This window comes from Lathyrus oleraceus, chromosome 1, assembly GCF_024323335.1.
Source record: "Lathyrus oleraceus cultivar Zhongwan6 chromosome 1, CAAS_Psat_ZW6_1.0, whole genome shotgun sequence".
Lineage (NCBI taxonomy): Eukaryota > Viridiplantae > Streptophyta > Magnoliopsida > Fabales > Fabaceae > Lathyrus > Lathyrus oleraceus.
Genome location: NC_066579.1, coordinates 439,695,239 through 439,713,023, shown reverse-complemented (window position 1 = coordinate 439,713,023; position 17,785 = coordinate 439,695,239). Strand labels below are relative to the sequence as shown.

Genomic DNA, 17,785 nt, shown 5'->3' with positions numbered 1-17,785 from the left:
TTTGACAGAAAAGTTTGATCCTATGGCGGCTGTTATAGAAGAAACTAAGGACCTATCAACTATGTTTGTTCAAGGGTTGATGGGGTCTTTAAGGTCCTACGAACAAAGGTTGTTACGACACTCTGAAAAATCAGTTGAGAGTTCGTTTCAATCTAAACTCAACATTCAGCCCAACAATGGTGAAAATAACCCCCCAATATAAAATAGAGGTGGGTCTTCTAAAGGTGACAAATTTAGAAGAGGCATGGGCAGATGCAGAAACTCACGAGGAAGAGGAAGAGGCGCGAATGGCGGAAGATGGCATGGAGGAGCATAAAATAAATAATGCAAAATTTGTAAGAGTAACACTCACGACGAGAAGGATTGCTGGAAAAAGGGCAAACTACAATGTCATAATTGCAAGAGATTCAGGCACATTCAAAAGGATTGTCATTTTGCCAATCAACAACATGTTTCATTTGTAGAAGGAGAAAATGGTGAAGGTAATTTGTTCTTTGCTTGTCAAAAATCATTTCAAGAAGATAAAAATGTGTGGTATTTGGATAACGGTTGTAGCAATCATATGACCGGAAAGAAAGAAGCTTTTATAAACATTGATTCTTTATTTGGCTCAAAAGTTAAATTGGGAAATGGAGAACATGTTGAAATAAAAGGAAAAGGCAACATTGGAGTTACAACAAAGCGAGGAAGCAAAGTCATTGATGACACTCTTTATGTGCCAGAGTTGGATGAGAACTTGCTAAGCATTGGACAGATTTTGGAGCATGGCTATTCTCTAAATTTTGAGAATTGAGAGTGCATAATTTTTGATTCAAAGAGAAGAAATGTTTCTGTTGTAAAAATGACCAGTAATAGAAGCTTTCCACTTTCTCTTAATTATGAAAAAAAACCAGCATGATGGTTAGAGAAGAAAATGACTATTGTTTATGGCACAAGAGACTTAGGCACTTGAACTACAATAGTCTCAAGTTTCTTTATCGAAAGAAGATGGTGTATGGGCTGCCAATAATTGAAGAAAAATCGGGTGTGTGAAGGATGTATGTTTGGAAAACACCATTGTTAACCATTTCCAAAGGAAGGAGTATGGAGAGGCAAACAAGTGTTGGAACTTGTACACACAGATGCGTGTGGTCCTATGAATACTTTGTCTCATTGGAAAAACAAGTACTTTATCTTGTTTATTGATGACTTTACCCGCATGGCATGGGCATATAGAATGTTATAATCAGTTGGAAGTGAAATGAGAGTTAGTTAGGAGATTCGATTTTAGTGAGAAAGTTAGTTATGAAAATGAAATTCTATTTATGTTAGAAGTGTTATGAGTTGGAATGTGAATTCCTGTTAGTGATTGTTACATGTTAGTAGTGTTCAATTGGCTCTAACATGTTGTTAATTATTGTGTTATTAACTGACGAAGTTGGTAGGAATTCTTAATAATCAATGGAGTGAATGAGTTAGTATAGATTAACCCAAAATCAGTGGAACTAATTGATTGTGTTAGCAGTGGATTGTTAATTGTGTTATGTGAATGTAAACTCTGTAAGTGTATTTGCACCTTTTCTGCTATGAACTGCTTATTTTGTTACATTCTCTTATAGAATGTTCAGGTTAGTTGTGTTTTGCTTTGTTAATTGATGCTAACTGCTTGTTATAACTCTGAAGTGATCACTAAAAAACAGTTTGAAGTTACATCTGAAAGTGCAAATGTTGCTTGAAGCTGTTGCTGTTAACAGGTGACTTGCTTGGCTCAAATACCCTATTGCAGTGGTGATAAATAGGGATGTTAACTTAGTCAACTTATGAGGTAGAATTCAGTTAAGGCATGGATCTGTTAGTATAGATTATTGTTAAAGAAGTTGAACAGTGTGAAGTTCTGTTCGATTTGTCAGTTAATTAGTTAGTTCGGAAATGTTCTGTTAAATGATATTGGTGATTCTGTTAATTAGAAGTTGAGTTAACTTGAATGTTAGAATTAGGGAGTTAGGATGGTTAAGATTAGTTACTCCTTTGAACTTGGGTTGTTATCAAAGCTAGGCTTAGTTGTAGTTATATTAGACTGCTATTTTATGGATTGTAGTTAATTGGAATGATTTGGACTGAATTGGATTGAAAATGGTGTGTTTGTTTCAGAATTATTTATACTCAAATATGTCAAGGTATGCTAGCTTGAGTTATGCTGAATGTTAAGCTGATTGCACTAGATGAATGCTATGTGTATGTATGTTGGTATGATTTGGTTTATGGCTTGAATGTGTGAACACTGGAACTCATGGCTCCTTTATTGGTGTTTGCTTTTGTAGGAATTCAATGTAAGGAATGGCATGATCGAGGCTTACTCATGAAATGTTCTAGCATGGCATCAAGTGGAATTTTAATGAAATCACAAAGATGGAGGATGAAGATGGGATGATGAACAAAAAATGGGAAATTGGGGTTTTTAGGGTTTTAGTATTAGGTGGTTTTGACTTTGGTCAACTGTTGACCAAAAAGTCAATAGTTGACTAAAAAGTCAAAAATAGATTTTTTGATGTACTTTGTATGAACATTGAAATGGATGATTTGTAATGGAAAAAAATGATGTTTTTGTAATAAAATGGCTCTTTTTTTTTAAATGAGCATGTAACTTATGATTCACATAACATGCCTTTCCCTCCTAATTCATGTTTAAATCACTTTGAATCAATGATCTTTGAATGCATTATGGACTTTAAGTGAAACATGAAACTTGCATAAAACTTGAAGAACAAGGCCTCAGATTAAATGAGCTTATCACACAAATGATCATGTAATAAGCCATGCCCAAGATAATTGATGGCAAATAGTATGATGTAAGACAAGATGATCTAATACCCATCTCTCAATGAATTGGGGTTTCAATCACAAGATCAATGAATATGACACATAGACACAATTAGGGTTTCATGCACTAGTTATGGTTAACAGGAAAACCTTAGTGATGAACCTCATAAACTAGGGTTTCAAGTTCAAACAAAGGACAACAAATGAATCACCAATGATGAGCATCCTCAACTAGGGTTTTAAACTCAAATCAAAGTCTTTTGACAAAACACAAAGACAAATGATGATTATACAAACAACAATGAATCAAGGAACTAGGGTTGCAAGCCATATGGTCCAAAGATGACAAAATAGGCAACAATGCTTCAAACAATTAGGGTTTCCGTTATCACCCAAAGCAATAAAAAAGAATCATTCCAAGGTGCCCACAAAGTTAGGGTTTTAAGGATCAAATGGTCCATCAAGGGAAAGAACCAAGCAAACTAGGGTTTGCATGAATGCAAGGTCAAGATGCAATCCCACAAGGTCTCAAGCAAAACCAAATTTTATTATTCACAAGCTTTGAGTCTATGATGTTTATGAGAAGGTATTAACATGAATGCATGATGCACACGAATGAATGCAGATGAATCTCAAGTCATAGATTGGATGAAAAATGAAAAAATAAGGGCAAATTTTGGAGTATGACACTATTGAACCAGCGTAAGTACAACAATTGTCCTGCCCTGGGTCCAACACATAGACTAATGGTCAGTATTCCCCATTTTCCCAAAATCGATTTAAAAGAGTATCTCACATAAATAAATATTAAGAAAAATAAGCATTTGAATAGGATTATAGATCAAAGAATTCATACAAAGTCAAATCAACGTATTACCCAACAATATTAAAAAAGGTTCATCACACAATACCTAACCTAGAGGAGTTTAGCTACTCATAATTCAAACTACAATACCAAATGAATACAAAAGAATAACATATGCTTTCCCTTGAAGGATTGACCTCCAATGGCTTCAAATGCTCTCCAAATCACCCTTTATGCTGTAAAAATCGTACTTGTAGTGCCAATTTTCGCCCCCCTTGTGAAAGTGCAGAAAATCCATTTTTATTGGCTTCAGAATGAACTAGAATGCATCAGAAAATCCCATAAAAGCAGCCATCGTGCACGTGACGCAACCTTTATGTGATTATCGCTTGCGCGATGCTGCACGTGATTATTCCAATGTCTTCACGCTTTTGCTCCCTTTTTTATCTGAATTTTCACTAAGTCCAATTTCTTCACACTTAGCTATTTTTTTCTCATTCTTTGGTCTTTCTTCTTCATTTTTGCTCCTCTTCGACTTAGTTTGATCCGTTTCTTTGACCAATTTTATGCAATGACAGATTGTCATCAAGCTCCTATATCACTTTTACATATCTAGAAAACATGAACAACCTCACTTTTCAATTCTCTCATAACCTCTCTAAATATTTCATACTTTTCTCACATATTTTAGCCATAATGCTTTGAGAGTATTCTTGAGTCTAGTGAGGAATATTATTCTGGGTGAGGGGAAAATTCTAAATTTACTGAAAGTATATTTTTCTCTTGAGTAAATAATCCTTCCTTAGGAATTCAGTATTTTAATTGAGAGTTAAACCATTTAAAAGCTCTTATTTATAATTTGGGGATTGGTCTTTGTTTTGTTTGTGAGCCCCGCCTTTATAAAGGATCTCTTTTGGTCCGTGAAGATCATTTAGTAAAAATCTCCACAACGGTTTTTGAGCTTAGCCCAGTTAAAAGTTGTAGTGTTATATTTTGCAAATGCCCTAAACCAGAGCACCCTCGCTCAGGATTCGCATCGCCCAGGTGATGACACGTAACCCGCCAATAGGAAGCCCTAATGTGTGTGCCAAGAAAGAAGAAGTCTCCACTAACTCGTGAAATATAGGTGGTCATTAACTCCCTCGGAGAAGAAGGGAGGGGTTGATTCCACTAAGGGTGACTCAAAACCTAGGTCTCAGAGACCTCTATAAATACCTCTCCTCCCAAAGGAGAAGACATACCCCATGTAATCTATATTCTCTACACCCTAAAGAGCACCACACTCACTATAACTTGAATTCACGTTTGCTGGTAATTATATGCTTGCTACCAAGCATCATCAGATATCAACAAAGCCTCTCACCTCAAAACACCACCGCACAAGGCTTATCACCGCCGTGGGCAAGCCATCACTGCCAAATCGCGTTTAAACCTACTAAGCCCTCTAAATCGCCATGCCCTTGTAGGGGGAACTTGCACACCTGTACTTTTTTACCAGTACAACGGAAGTTCATATAATGCCATCTGCGGTGACACACTTGAGAAATTAAGTCTCCAACAACTTAATTTGAGTCCATACGATGGCAGAGATCTCTTGGCCTTTAACGATTCTGTAAAATGCCCATATGGAAGTATAAATTTGAAGTTATCATTAGGAGAAGGAGAAGGCAGGAGAATGTTAGGGTATCATAGTAGTGAAGAGAAGATAATCATGATCAACACCAACCTGAAGAAGGCAAGGTGTATCGGACAAGTCACACTCAAAAACCTCATTGCCTTTTAATTGGTGATTTCAAAGTTTTTCATCATGGGAATAAACCATCCAAATTCATCAAGATAGAGTCTGATCTCACTTCCTATCATACCATCACTTGAACATCGAAGGACTGCTAGAGACCAACATCAGTCCCAAAGTGAAAGACACAGAATATCACTCTCGTGTCATGTACATGTATATAGATTACGTTGGCATATGTATAACATGGTTAAGAAAATCCAATTCACTGTCTTATGAAAGTAAGTGGATAATAAACTCAGTTGACCTCATGTTAGTGTCGATCGTGAGCACTTACCATGATGCGACCTATGTAACACCCTATAAGCCCAAAGCGCATTTTGTAACATAATCAAAGTATATTTTCCACCAAAGAGTGTCACACATTCTCAGTATAAACATTTTTCATCATTTAACATATTGCATCAGAATTTAAACATTTAGTGACATCTCTTCATGGTCTCAAAATAGAAATTTATTTAATCGAAATAAAAAAAATTAGTTTAATAACAACTCAACAATAAGCGGAATGAAATAAATAACGATCTCATCCCAGTGTTACACTATCAGAGCGACACCATGTACTAGACAATACACAGAAAGTGATAAACAAATAATGCATGAGCCATCTTCCACATGATAGAATCTAAGGCTCCTCGATCTCTACCTGAGTATCTGTAAACATAGGCCTAAAGCCACCAGAACAGCAAACAGGGGCGATAATACAATTCAAAATATGTTAACATTGCAAAGTAGAATAAGGATATATAGCACACAAGTACTCTCAACATCAAAAAACTCAATCACACAACAATCAATCATGCATACAACTTATGTATGCAATTCATTACTCGACTCTACTCCAATCAATGTGGTACCAAGTTTTGGAAGTTCAGAGTTATGTTATTGAGGTCATCCATTCACCAAGTTACATCTCTAAACCGGACTACACGTCCAGATCACAACACTAGATCGAACATGTCATGATCATAACACTAGATCACAACTCACCTATCTCCAATATACATGATGCATGGAATGCAACAACATACAAATGCACGAAGGTATCACCACTACCCCCAACTTCACAACTTGTAACTAGTTACTACACTGAACCAGATACTCAAAATTGGTTACAACACTAAACCAATAACATCAACATAATTATTTCCAATATAAGGCCATCACAATTTATAGGTTCCCTCTTTGAACTAACACCATCCATTAAAAAACAACATAATAATGTCAATCTTAAGGCTAATCGGTTACAATTTCAAATTAAATACACAAATATATCAATCATTAGAACACAATCATAACATTTGACATCTTTCTAAATCATCATTAATCATTGTCGCAACCCGAAAAATACAGAGGTGCGAAAAAAACAACCGGCGAAAGAAAAAATGACAGAAGAGTCGCCACCGTGCGTTATTTATCCCAAAGGAGGGAAAGGAAACGCTCGAAGTAAACCTGAAGAGAGGAAAGGAAAAGACAAGGTCTCGCAACCAAATCTTGGGTTCGGGAGTCGATTATGCGAAGGGAAGGTATTAGCACCCCTACGCATCCGTAGTACTCTACGGGATCCACTCTTGTTGTTTCTTGTCTAAAGGGTGTGTGTTTATCTAATGTACTATTTACTAAAAGGGTCAAGAGAAAAATGACTCGCACGGATGTCGCATCCACTGCATACGTATCTCATCTGAATATGAGAATCAGAGTCTTCGTAGCTCGGGTACCTATGGGTGAAAGAGATGTGTGCTCGCTAAGACGTCGCGTCTTATGCCTACGTATCTCATCGGGAATGAGAATCAGAGCAAAACGTAGTTCAAACTAACTACGGGAATAAGGGTCTCGATTGCAACTAGGGCAAGAGAAAAGGAAAGGTCTCGATCGCAACGAGGGCGAGAGAAAGGATCGCAACGAGGGCGAAAGCAAACAAGGATTAGTTGTTAGTCGTTAGTCAAACTCGGCAAGACATCGCATCTTGTGCCTACGTATCTCATCTGAACATGAGAATCAGAGTTGCCGTAGTTCGGCTACATGCACGCCAAACAAAACAAGACACCTACACGCAAAAAGGTGGCAAACATGGAGCCCGACTGCCAATCACTGGACTTACATCAGCATCCGAACCAAAACACACACAAAAGGGCAAACGTGGAGCCTGACTGCCAATCACTGGACTTACATCAGCATCCGAACCAAAACACACACAAAAGGGCAAACGTGGAGCCCGACTGCCAATCACTGGACTTACATCAGCATCCGAACCAAAACACACACAAAAAGAAAAAGAAAGGTGCCCGGAGTGGTCTCGCACGACCACCTGCCTACATACCTCGTCTGGAACAAGGATCAGGGCGATGTAGTTCCCCTTAACAGGGGTTGCCATCTGAATATGGACTTGGAAAAGGAGGACACCGGTTGTGTCAAAGGAGAGTGGGCAATGTGTTCACATCCTAGCAGTAGGTGTCGCAGCTCGCTGAATCGAGTCTTAGGCAGTTACCTCTTTGCAATAGAACGGACTACATGCCACAGGATCGGAGACGCTCGGAAAGGTCTAGAAGTGGGGGAAGCTCTGCCCTAGTGTTGTCATGCAATATGTACTTAAGTGTTTAGGATTTACAAATGGGAATATCTACCTAATGTTAGCATGCAAAGGGTTCTATCTAATGGGTGCTACCTAATCGGAACAAAAGTTGACGAGTGGAGCAAGGAGAAGTGTTAGGGATAAGGGTAGATGGCGATGCATAAAGCAATCGACTTACAAGGTTGATGGCGATGCATAAAGCAATCGACTTACAAGGTTGATGGCGATGCATAAAGCAATCGACTTACAAAAGGGTGGATGAATATGTGCTGGTTCTGTTAGGTTTTGAAAAAAATGATTACTCGACGTTGGATCGAGGTTTTGATCTTGTTTTGAAATGGTTATCGGGTGTTCATTTTATTTCTTGTATTAACAGATGAATAAAGAATGAGAGAATATTATACATTTCATGGGAGAGGGATACATTTGTTATGAATGGGGATTCAAAGTATTGGAATAATTAAATCGGGTCCAAACAATAAATAATGCAATGTATGAGTGTAAGTGCAAAGGAACCGGCTCATTGTAAGAAAGCCCAAGAGTAAGCTATGTGAGGTTGATGGCGATGCTTAAAAGCAATCGACTTACAAGGGTGTGAAAATGGGCTCGATATTAAATCGAGAAAAATATGATTTTTATAAGTTTAAAAATGGTTTTGAATGAATGGTGAAATTAAGAGAAAACAAATTTACATTATTAACAAATGAAACTATGAGTATAATAAAGGCATAAACATAAAAAGAAATGAAAATGCTAAAATAAAATAGCTAAAAGAAATAAAATGCTACACATGGGTATCGAACCCACCCCACTTAAGATTATAAAACTAACCTCTCTCCACTAAGCCATTTATCATTAGTTATTATCTTAATGCTATTTTAGATATGTAAACCAAGATATATTAGACATTAGAATAAAAACTAAGATAAAAAATCTGTTGGACTACCAGAAAAAGTCAAACCCAGCCGTCTGGCTGTTGGGTTCACAAGGTTAGGATTTGGGAACACTAAATAGCATTTAACTAATACTAATACCAATAAACCATAGTTAATGACTATTGAGAACTCTAAACGTTCAACCATTGGGATTTAAAGGTTCTGCTAAAAAAAGAGAAACAATAATGAATAAATAAAAAGGAAAAGAAAAGGTGAGGACAACGAAGGAAAGTCCAGAATCCCAATCGTCATCCTCTCTCTATCTCACTCGCCCTCAACGAAAACTCCCTCTGCTCTCGCGTCCTCAATCGATCTCTCAAATCACAACCTCACTCAATCGCTCAACCTCGCTCATCAACGCTCAACCTCACTCACTTCTCTCACAATCTCACTCAATCTCGTTCCCAATCACCCACATCTCAACCAAACGCGACCTCACGTTTGCTCTCAAAGTCTCTCTCTCGATCTCGCTCTCAATCCCGTTCTCAATCAAACTCAGATGCTCAACAACGCTAAACAAAAGACAAGCACAAATCTGCGGTTTCAAAGAGACATCAAGCGGGAATCTCACCTCTGGCCACGACAATGAATCAGGTGAGCTCGAGTCTTTTTCCTCCTTTCCAATACTGTTTTTTTTGATTTGGGATTTAGGGTTTTGATTTGGTGGGTTTGGTCCGCCTCCGATTTTTTGTTGTTGATTCCTCTCCCTCTCTATTTATGTTTCTTGATTAGGGTTTCCAAGGGGGTCTTTGATGTTCAAAAGAGGCGTTCCTGCAAAGCACTTTCTTTGTGCTCAGTATCGGATTGGTCCCTTTGATGTATGGGTTCGTAACAGGTAATCTGGGCCACGCTTTCTTCTTCATTGTTTTGTCTGGATGCCAAATTGGGATATTTTCCTGAGATTACTGCCTTTGCTAATTACCTTATTCTTTTTACTGCAGTGACTTTCTCTTGTCAGAAAACTCAGTTGGTTTGTGAATGAGGACTCAAAAGGTCGATGGTTCTTTGGCTGTAGCAGGTAACCTTAGAACTAGGATTAAACCAATTGAATTAGGTGTAACCTATTGAACTGGTCATAGCCATTACAAGCTTAACATGTACATCCTTTGATTAATTCTCATGACTCCACTAATTATTCATGCTCTTTTTCCACTGCAGACTTTGATGTCCACTTAATCCACTTCATGGGACAAATTGTTCATGGCCTGTGATGTGCTTAGTTAGGAAATCCAATGGCTATCACTAAACCATGCCCTGTTACATTGCATTTATGCAGGCTGTGGTTGATGCTCACACTTTGCATGCTTATGTTCCTGCAGGTTATGGTTGATATTTCATAGGTCTCACTCTCATTGTTGTATTCATTTCCTTGTTTTCTTTTAATTTGCTTCAGCTGACAGGAACTTCAATGCAGCTACTACCTTGGCTTGATGATGAGCAGGAGTACTGCAGGATGATGCTTGCAAGACTCATGTGGCTTTTGTGGATGCAACATAGGACTGTGTATGTTAGGCCTGATATAATGCAGGTTATGTGTGAGCTTCCTGCTAGGCTAGAAATGGAACTGACATGAGATTATGGTTTTGCTGCAGGATTTGTGTGATGCTTGACCAGTCTTGTCATGTTTGGTAGGTTTGAGTTTTGCCCTGAATTGGTGTGTATTTGGCCTCGAAATATCCTGCAGGTTAACCTGCTCTGATTTGGAATGCAGGGTTTTGTAGGCTTGCTGCATAAGGGTGATTGAGGTCTGCAATTGGCCAAATTCTATTTGGTATTGTGCTAACCGATTCTTGTAGGTTGTTGCAGGATTGGATCATGTTGAATGCTGCAGATGCTGCTGGATCCAACTTCTGATACAGCCTAGATGTGGCCCCTATTTTTGTAGTAAGTTCAGGGATGATGGCTACTCATGATGCAGTCTTGTCGTGCTTAACCTGTTTTAAGTTCTTGTTGCAGCTGGCTAAGTGATGCACATGTGGACTTGCAATAGGTATTGTTGACCATTGTGGTTATGTTTTGTAGCAGGTCTGGATGGGTTACAAAATTGTAGGCTCACTCGAATGCGTTAGTTTGGCATGTTTTAGGTTTGCAGACAGGTTCATAAGCCTGATGGTTGAAGCTGGTTATCCAGTTGGTAGGTGAATCCTTGCATTGCAGAATGGTTGAGTTGCAGAAGAGGGATGATAAGCCACTGCTAACATACTGTCAAGATTGGAACTGAAGGTTAATTTAATGAGCTTCCATGCTATTGGTTTCAAATTGAAGTCAGCTTGTGAACATTGTGCCTGCTGCTAACTTTGTTGTTTGTTGCAGGTTCTACTTGTTTTCTTGATTTCTTCATCTTTTGTCACACTCTGAATCTTCGCCAAACTAGTATCGGCATTTTTTTTGAAACCTGGCAGTATCTGCGCCGAATTTCTTTCTGTCGAAACGAAAGCCGGCGAACAAAGAGTCGTTGGACATGGTGACGGCAGGGTTTATATCAGAGCTTGCAGTGTTGTATGTAGCAGGCCCACAACGGCAACAAAACCTGCAGAACTTGTATGCAGCAAACCCTTTTGTCAACAGAGGCACATGCTCAAGATTTGACGAAACTTTCTCACATGCTTTCTCAACATTAACTCCTGCGCTACTACAATCTTCCGGTTGACCCTGTCATGGAAGCAGAAGAACTTATGATATTTGTGGCAACACTTTACTCAACTGAGTTGTAGCAGTACTCTTTACTGTTTTTGATCTTTCTTGACTGTAGAATCAAACAACTTTGAATTGCTAACAATTGAATTAGATGGCTTGATAATTGAATGTTGAATAAATTCTTGTTTGACAGCAACACCGTCCAATGAATCTAACAGGAACAACATTAACTACTTTCCAATTCTTTTTTAGTTATCAACGATTGGCTCTGGCTTTACCAACCTAAAACTAGCAGTATTTGCATCATTATTTCCAAAATTTGTATCACTTTATCCTAGGTATCTAACAGATACAAGCAGACATTATTATCAATGTAGCGTACAGAACATGACATGATTAAAGTACACACATACATATTGAACCTCAATGGATAGAGATTGACTTGTATTGATTGACTGTATTTGTGATAGCCTATTCCACTGGTAGTCTTTCCATGCTTGAAGCCCCATAAAAACCATGGACTCCTTTGGTTCTCTTCAATATAAATTCTGCCTCTCCTGGACCAGAAATTGGGCCCCCATGGCATAGCATAATAGTATTAGGATTGATCCTATGTGCAGCATTTGCAATAGCCTGTAAGGGAAACAAGCAGTTTTTTTTTGCACTTATGGAGCCTGTTGTGATTAGACCCATATGGGCAACAATAATATCAGCGCCAACTTTAGCCATTTCAATGGCTTCACGTTGATTGAATGCATATGGGGTTGTCAAGAGCCCCAATTTATGAGCTTTTTGGATCGTCTCAACTTCCAAGCTGTATCCCATGTCAGTTTCTTCAAGATTTTGCCTAAAATTACCGTCAAACAACCCAACAGTTGGAAAGTTTTGTACCCCAGAGAATCCGATAGACTCCACCTGTTTAAGGAAGTGATCCATTCGTCGGAAGGGATCAGTTGCACATTCACCAGCAAGAACTGGTAGCTTCTTTACCACTAGCAGAACTTCATTGGCCATGTCAAGCACAACAGCATTAGCATCGGCAAATGGTAATAACCCTGCTAATGAACCTCTCCCAACCATTCGGAAGCGCCCTGAGTTGTACAATACTATTAAATCAACTCCTCCAGCCTCTTCACACTTGGCAGATATTCCAGTCCCAACATCAGCTCCTATAATAGGAATTCCTTTATCTATTTGATATTTAAATTGTTGCAATATCAACTGTGTTTTCTTCAAAGTTTCTGGTTTTGCATCTAGGAATTCATCAAGTGCATAGACAATAGCCCCAAAGCTTGATTTATTTGAAACAGAACCCAGATCCTCACGGAAGTGTTCAACAGATTCAGGAATGGCTACTTGTGGATGAGTAGAACCTTTCTTGAATGCGCACAACACAACAAGGTGCGCCCATAACAGAAAAGGAGACCACTTGATGCTCATGAAAAAAAAAGTACCATAGTAGAGGAACAAAATCATGAGGAGCAAATAATGAATGAAATAATGATATGAATATCAGGGTCAAAATCGGGGTGTGACAGCTGCCCCTATTTAAGCGTCTTCAACTAGAGAATATGAAGCAGGGCGCTCTTCATACTAAGAAGACCCGGATTTTGATCCTGAATCCCTATGAAATAATTAACAATGCCTGTCAGAATTGGCAAAGAAGCAATCTCAAAAGAAGAATCCGTCTGGTACGGTGAAAATCGGTCTGAGTACCGAAACAGGAAGTTGACCTGAATACCAAAATAAATGGTAACACAGGAATACCCATGGCCTGAACGCCGCACTAAGCATCGGAATATGAGAGTATCAATGTTGGTCTGATCACCGGAAATCTGGTCTGAACACCACTTTGATCTGGATATCGGAAAAACTGGCCTGAATGCCACTTCGGTCTGGATACCGGAAAAACTGGCCTGAATGCCACTTCGGTCTGGATACCGGAAACTTCTTCGATCTGAAAATCGGGAAAGACTGGCTTGAATGCCACTTCGGTCTGGATACCGGGAAAACTGGCCTGAATGCCACTTCGGTCTGGATACCGGGAAAACTGGCCTGAATGCCACAAGTTGCATCGACCTGAATGTCGGAAACTTCTTCGATCTGAATATCGGAAACTTCTTCGATCTGAAAATCGGAAACTGGCCTGAATGCCACAAGTACATCGACCTGATCGTCGGAAACTTCTTCGATCTGAAAATCGGAAACTGGCCTGAATGCCACTTCGGTCTGGATACCGGAAACTGGCCTGAATACCACTTCGGTCTGGATACCGGAAAAAACTGGCCTGAATGCCACTTCGGTCTGGATACCGGGAACTGGCCTGAATGCCACTTCGGTCTGGATACCGGGAACTGGCCTGAATGCCACTTCGGTCTGGATACCGGGAACTGGCCTGAATGCCACTTCGGTCTGGATACCGGGAACTGGCCTGAATGCCACAAAGAGGGGATTACATCTACCGGTTTGTAGGCAGAAAACCACAGAAAAGTAACCAGTCATCGACCAGGATGGGCACAAAGGGTTAACTCTGCTAGGGGATGAAAGTGGGATTTTACAACTACCAGTTAGTAGGTAGAAAACCACAAAGATAGGACTTACAACTACCAGTTTGTAGGTAGAAGCCAAAAACAGCATGAACCACAAAGGTTACCTCTGCTAGGGGGTGAAAGTGGGATTTTACAACTACCAGCTTGTAGGTAGAAAACCACGACGATAGGACTTACAACTACCGGTTTGTAGGTAGAGGCCCCAGATTCTGCTGAGGATGAGATGAATGAGTGTCGGTTAGTGAGCGACTATTCATTTATGCCCCAGGGAAGCACGGGAGACAGCCAACAGGAAGCCAATTTAGGATCGATCCAAAAAGGCAGATTGAAACAGGACTCATCCTAATGAGGAAAGAACTCAATAGGGAAAACCCATCCCGTTAGGGAGGGAACAGAAACAACCGTCATCCACGAGGATATAACTCAGTGGGGAGCGCAGAAGGAAATGGTAGACACTTTCTGCTTAAGGGGTAGACTCTACATGGAGAGATCAGACACACCCACTGCTGCTAAGGGAATGGACCCAAGCTTGCAAGATGCTGCCAACTTCAAGGAGTAACACTGCTGGGGATACCCACTCAACTAAGGAGTCACTTGTTGGGAAAACACCAACCTCTCAACCATGCTGATGGACCCAATTCTGAAACCGATCCAATGGCGCGAAGCTAAACTCTTTCCAACAACCCAAACTCGGCTGGTCACCACGGCCTAGGGCTAATGGATATGTTTGCAATGTTGATGCATGAGTTTTTTTTTTCTTGTTTTACACAATGCCCCATGATCATGGAAATGCTATGCACTAATGATGCAATATGCTATGCTTATCTAAATGATGAATGCATAAACACACGTCTCCTCCAGAGACAACACCGGGGAACTCCAGGAACTGTGCTGAGGATCTTATAATCACGTCAACTTCCACCCTGCTGGGGAAAGACAAACCTTGCTGAGGATGCACTCCATTGAACCCGAACTGCTTGGAGATTAACCTGCTAGGGGAGGCAACCCATTCTTATCTCTATTGGGGATGACTTTCTCCGAACCCGATCCGCTTGGGGACCTCGCTGAGGGAAAACCATCAACACAAACCCTAACTGGGAAGGCAGTAACCTTCAGGCTCGCTGAGGAGACACTGATCTCAAATCTGTTAGGGAGGTAACCCTCTCACACCCACTGGGGAAATACAGCTTATTGGACACGGAACACCTGTCGAGTCGCCGAACAGCGACATCCATCGTCCACCCACCGTGTCGGCTCTCCCTCTTTTACGAACTCCCAGACGCTTCTGGACTTTTCTGCTCCATCATCTTGTATTCCTCATCTCGTCCGTACTCTACGGAGATCGAACTCCTGGTATTCATACAAACTTTCCAATCATCAGACTTTGAAGAGTCTTCTTGATTAACTTTCCAGGACTGTCGTCGTAATCCTGTCACGGGCTTTTCACCGTTCAACTATCTCTTGCCCCTGATCAGGCTCTGCAGCAGGGATCGTTAGATAAAAGCGTGCCCCAGGTATGCCCCAGGTGTTCCGATATTTCAACGCCTAAGTCACTCAAACTTCCGAATAAGATTTCCAGATTTCAACCTCATAAGCATGCATCGGAAGGGACCTCTATGTTTCAAAATGCAACTATTCTTATCAAAACGAATGGATGTTTTCGTAATCAAAACGGTAATGAAAACAAAAACAAAAATTATTTGACTGAACAAGCATTTATTGACTGAAAAAGATAGCTCAAAACCGAGCAACACACAGGAAGCAATCCCTGAAAAGAGGTGATTGCCTAAAAGTGAAAAAAATCTACCCTAATGGCAATGTGAAACCATGATTTCATCGGGTTCCAACTTGGTTACACCCCATATGTCCTCGCACTTTCTGTCTTCTGAACAAGACGCTTCCGATCGATCTCTGTCGGAGATTATCCAAGTCATATCTCAAGCACAAACGATCATGTCAGACGCAGTTGTTCGTTTCAATCCCTCTTTTGCCTGGGCCGCCCTTTCGGGTTTCAGTCCACCGGGATACCCTTTTTTGCCCAAGTCGCCCTTGTGGGGTTTTCGACTTGCCGGGTGTACAGTTTTTCTTTTTATTATCCCTAACTTTTGCCCGAACCTTTTCTCTTTTTTCTTGGTTCGCCGGGATGCCCTTTTTTTGCCTGGACTCTTTTATTCTTTTTGTCCAGCGGGTCTCTTTCTCACGAAGTATCTTTTAACTGCGTCCGCATTCACAGAAGATGGAAAATCCTCATCATCCGTGGTCGTCAGCAACAAGGCTCTGTCAGAGAAAACCCTTTTTGACCACGAACGGACATTCATAATTGTTTATCCACTTGCCCCACGATCGTCTTGAGGAAGAAGGATCCTTTTCAACACCACATCTCTTCCATGCTACCCACGAGTGTAACACCCTTCTACCCAAACGACATATTTAAATAGATTATCAGAGTACAACATGTAGAAGAGTTTACATTTCTTACAACATAACAATTATCGCATCACAACATAAAACATATTAGTTATTTTATTAAAACTTCGCAGCGGACAACAACATTAATATTATTTTTCATCATATAACAATTCATAATAATGGTTCAACATTATCTCAACAAAACATCTCAACATGTTAGTCATCATAAACAACGTAAATAATAGTCAATTATCTATCGAACCCCATAACCCCGGTGTCACATGACCAGAGCATTTGACTCGACTCTGTAGAATAACTCTACACTTATTCTTCAAACCTCAACAATAGCTACTCCTCTTTATCTGCACATTGCTCATCATAGATGAACATAAACACATGCAGAAGGGGTGAGAATTACATTATTAAATAATAATATAACGACAGAAATATAAACATAAATATATTTCACATATGCCAACACAGCTCATCATAATCCTCATAATCAACATATTCATGAACATCAACAAACAACATATCAAATGCAATGCACACACCCATGCATGACTCAACACGACTCGGTATACCCATTTTGTGACCAACTACAGGATCACCACTCCCAGATTCATCACCATAGAATCCGAGTTCCCCGCAAGGAACCAAGCCTCTCAACAAGCCCGGAGTCAACAACATCATTGGAACTCAGTCCGTTCATCACTAGGCATCGGCCTTTCATGAATGCATGCACACCAAGCATGCATCATAATCAACATAGCAACAACAGCATCATATAGTCATGTTATCATCATCATTAATACATCCTATCACCAAAAGCATATCACATCATGCCACATAATCAAACACAGTATTATCACACTCTACTAATATCTATACCACTCAAAGCAACGGGAAATGATCCCTCATATACCATGCATCAGCTAAGTTACCTCGCTCAGCCTAAACAACCAAAACTGCACAACAACAGCCCCGGAAAGACCACAGTCTGCCCATACGCGTATTGCCTATGCTCATACGCGTATTACCCACGCCTGACCAAATCCATACGCGTATTGCCCATGTCCATACGCGTATGCTACGCGTATCACATTCCCATACGCGTACCAACAGAGACCAAAACACGTTCAAAACATCATCTTCCTCATCCATACGCGTATTGCCTAGTGCCATACGCGTACCAGCAATCTCATACGCGTATTGCCTAGTGCCATACGCGTATGACCAGAAACCAGATTTCCAGATCTGCAATGGCTTTTTCTGCTACGAGAT

At 40.1% G+C, this 17,785-nt stretch overlaps 1 protein-coding gene, 1 long non-coding RNA gene and 1 pseudogene across 2 annotated transcripts; 2 read left to right on the top strand and 1 right to left on the bottom strand.

Annotated features, from left to right (window-relative positions):
* The first annotated feature begins 287 nt into the window (after positions 1-287).
* LOC127115187 (uncharacterized) lies at positions 288-793 on the top strand. The gene is made up of 2 exons (XM_051046789.1): positions 288-411; positions 465-793. Exons 1-2 carry the CDS (start codon positions 288-290, stop codon positions 791-793), a joined length of 453 nt encoding a protein of 150 aa, XP_050902746.1.
* Positions 794-9,100: 8,307 nt separating this feature from the next.
* On the top strand, positions 9,101-11,683 carry LOC127115894 (uncharacterized). The gene is made up of 8 exons (XR_007800915.1): positions 9,101-9,500; positions 9,639-9,741; positions 9,848-9,924; positions 10,065-10,225; positions 10,321-10,409; positions 10,499-10,534; positions 10,618-11,129; positions 11,220-11,683. It is a non-coding gene; the product is annotated as an uncharacterized LOC127115894 (long non-coding RNA).
* Positions 11,684-11,966: 283 nt separating this feature from the next.
* LOC127115186 (toMV susceptible protein tm-1(GCR26)-like) lies at positions 11,967-12,983 on the bottom strand (annotated as a pseudogene).
* Between the last annotated feature and the right edge of the window lie 4,802 nt (positions 12,984-17,785).

Coding starts and splice junctions, on each gene's coding strand:
- LOC127115187 (XM_051046789.1), top strand. CDS start 288: ATGGCGGAAGATGGCATGGAGGAGCATAAAATAAATAATGCAAAATTT. Junction 412..464: donor CATAATTGCAAGAGATTCAG/GCACATTCAAAA, acceptor TTTCATTTGTAG/AAGGAGAAAATGGTGAAGGT.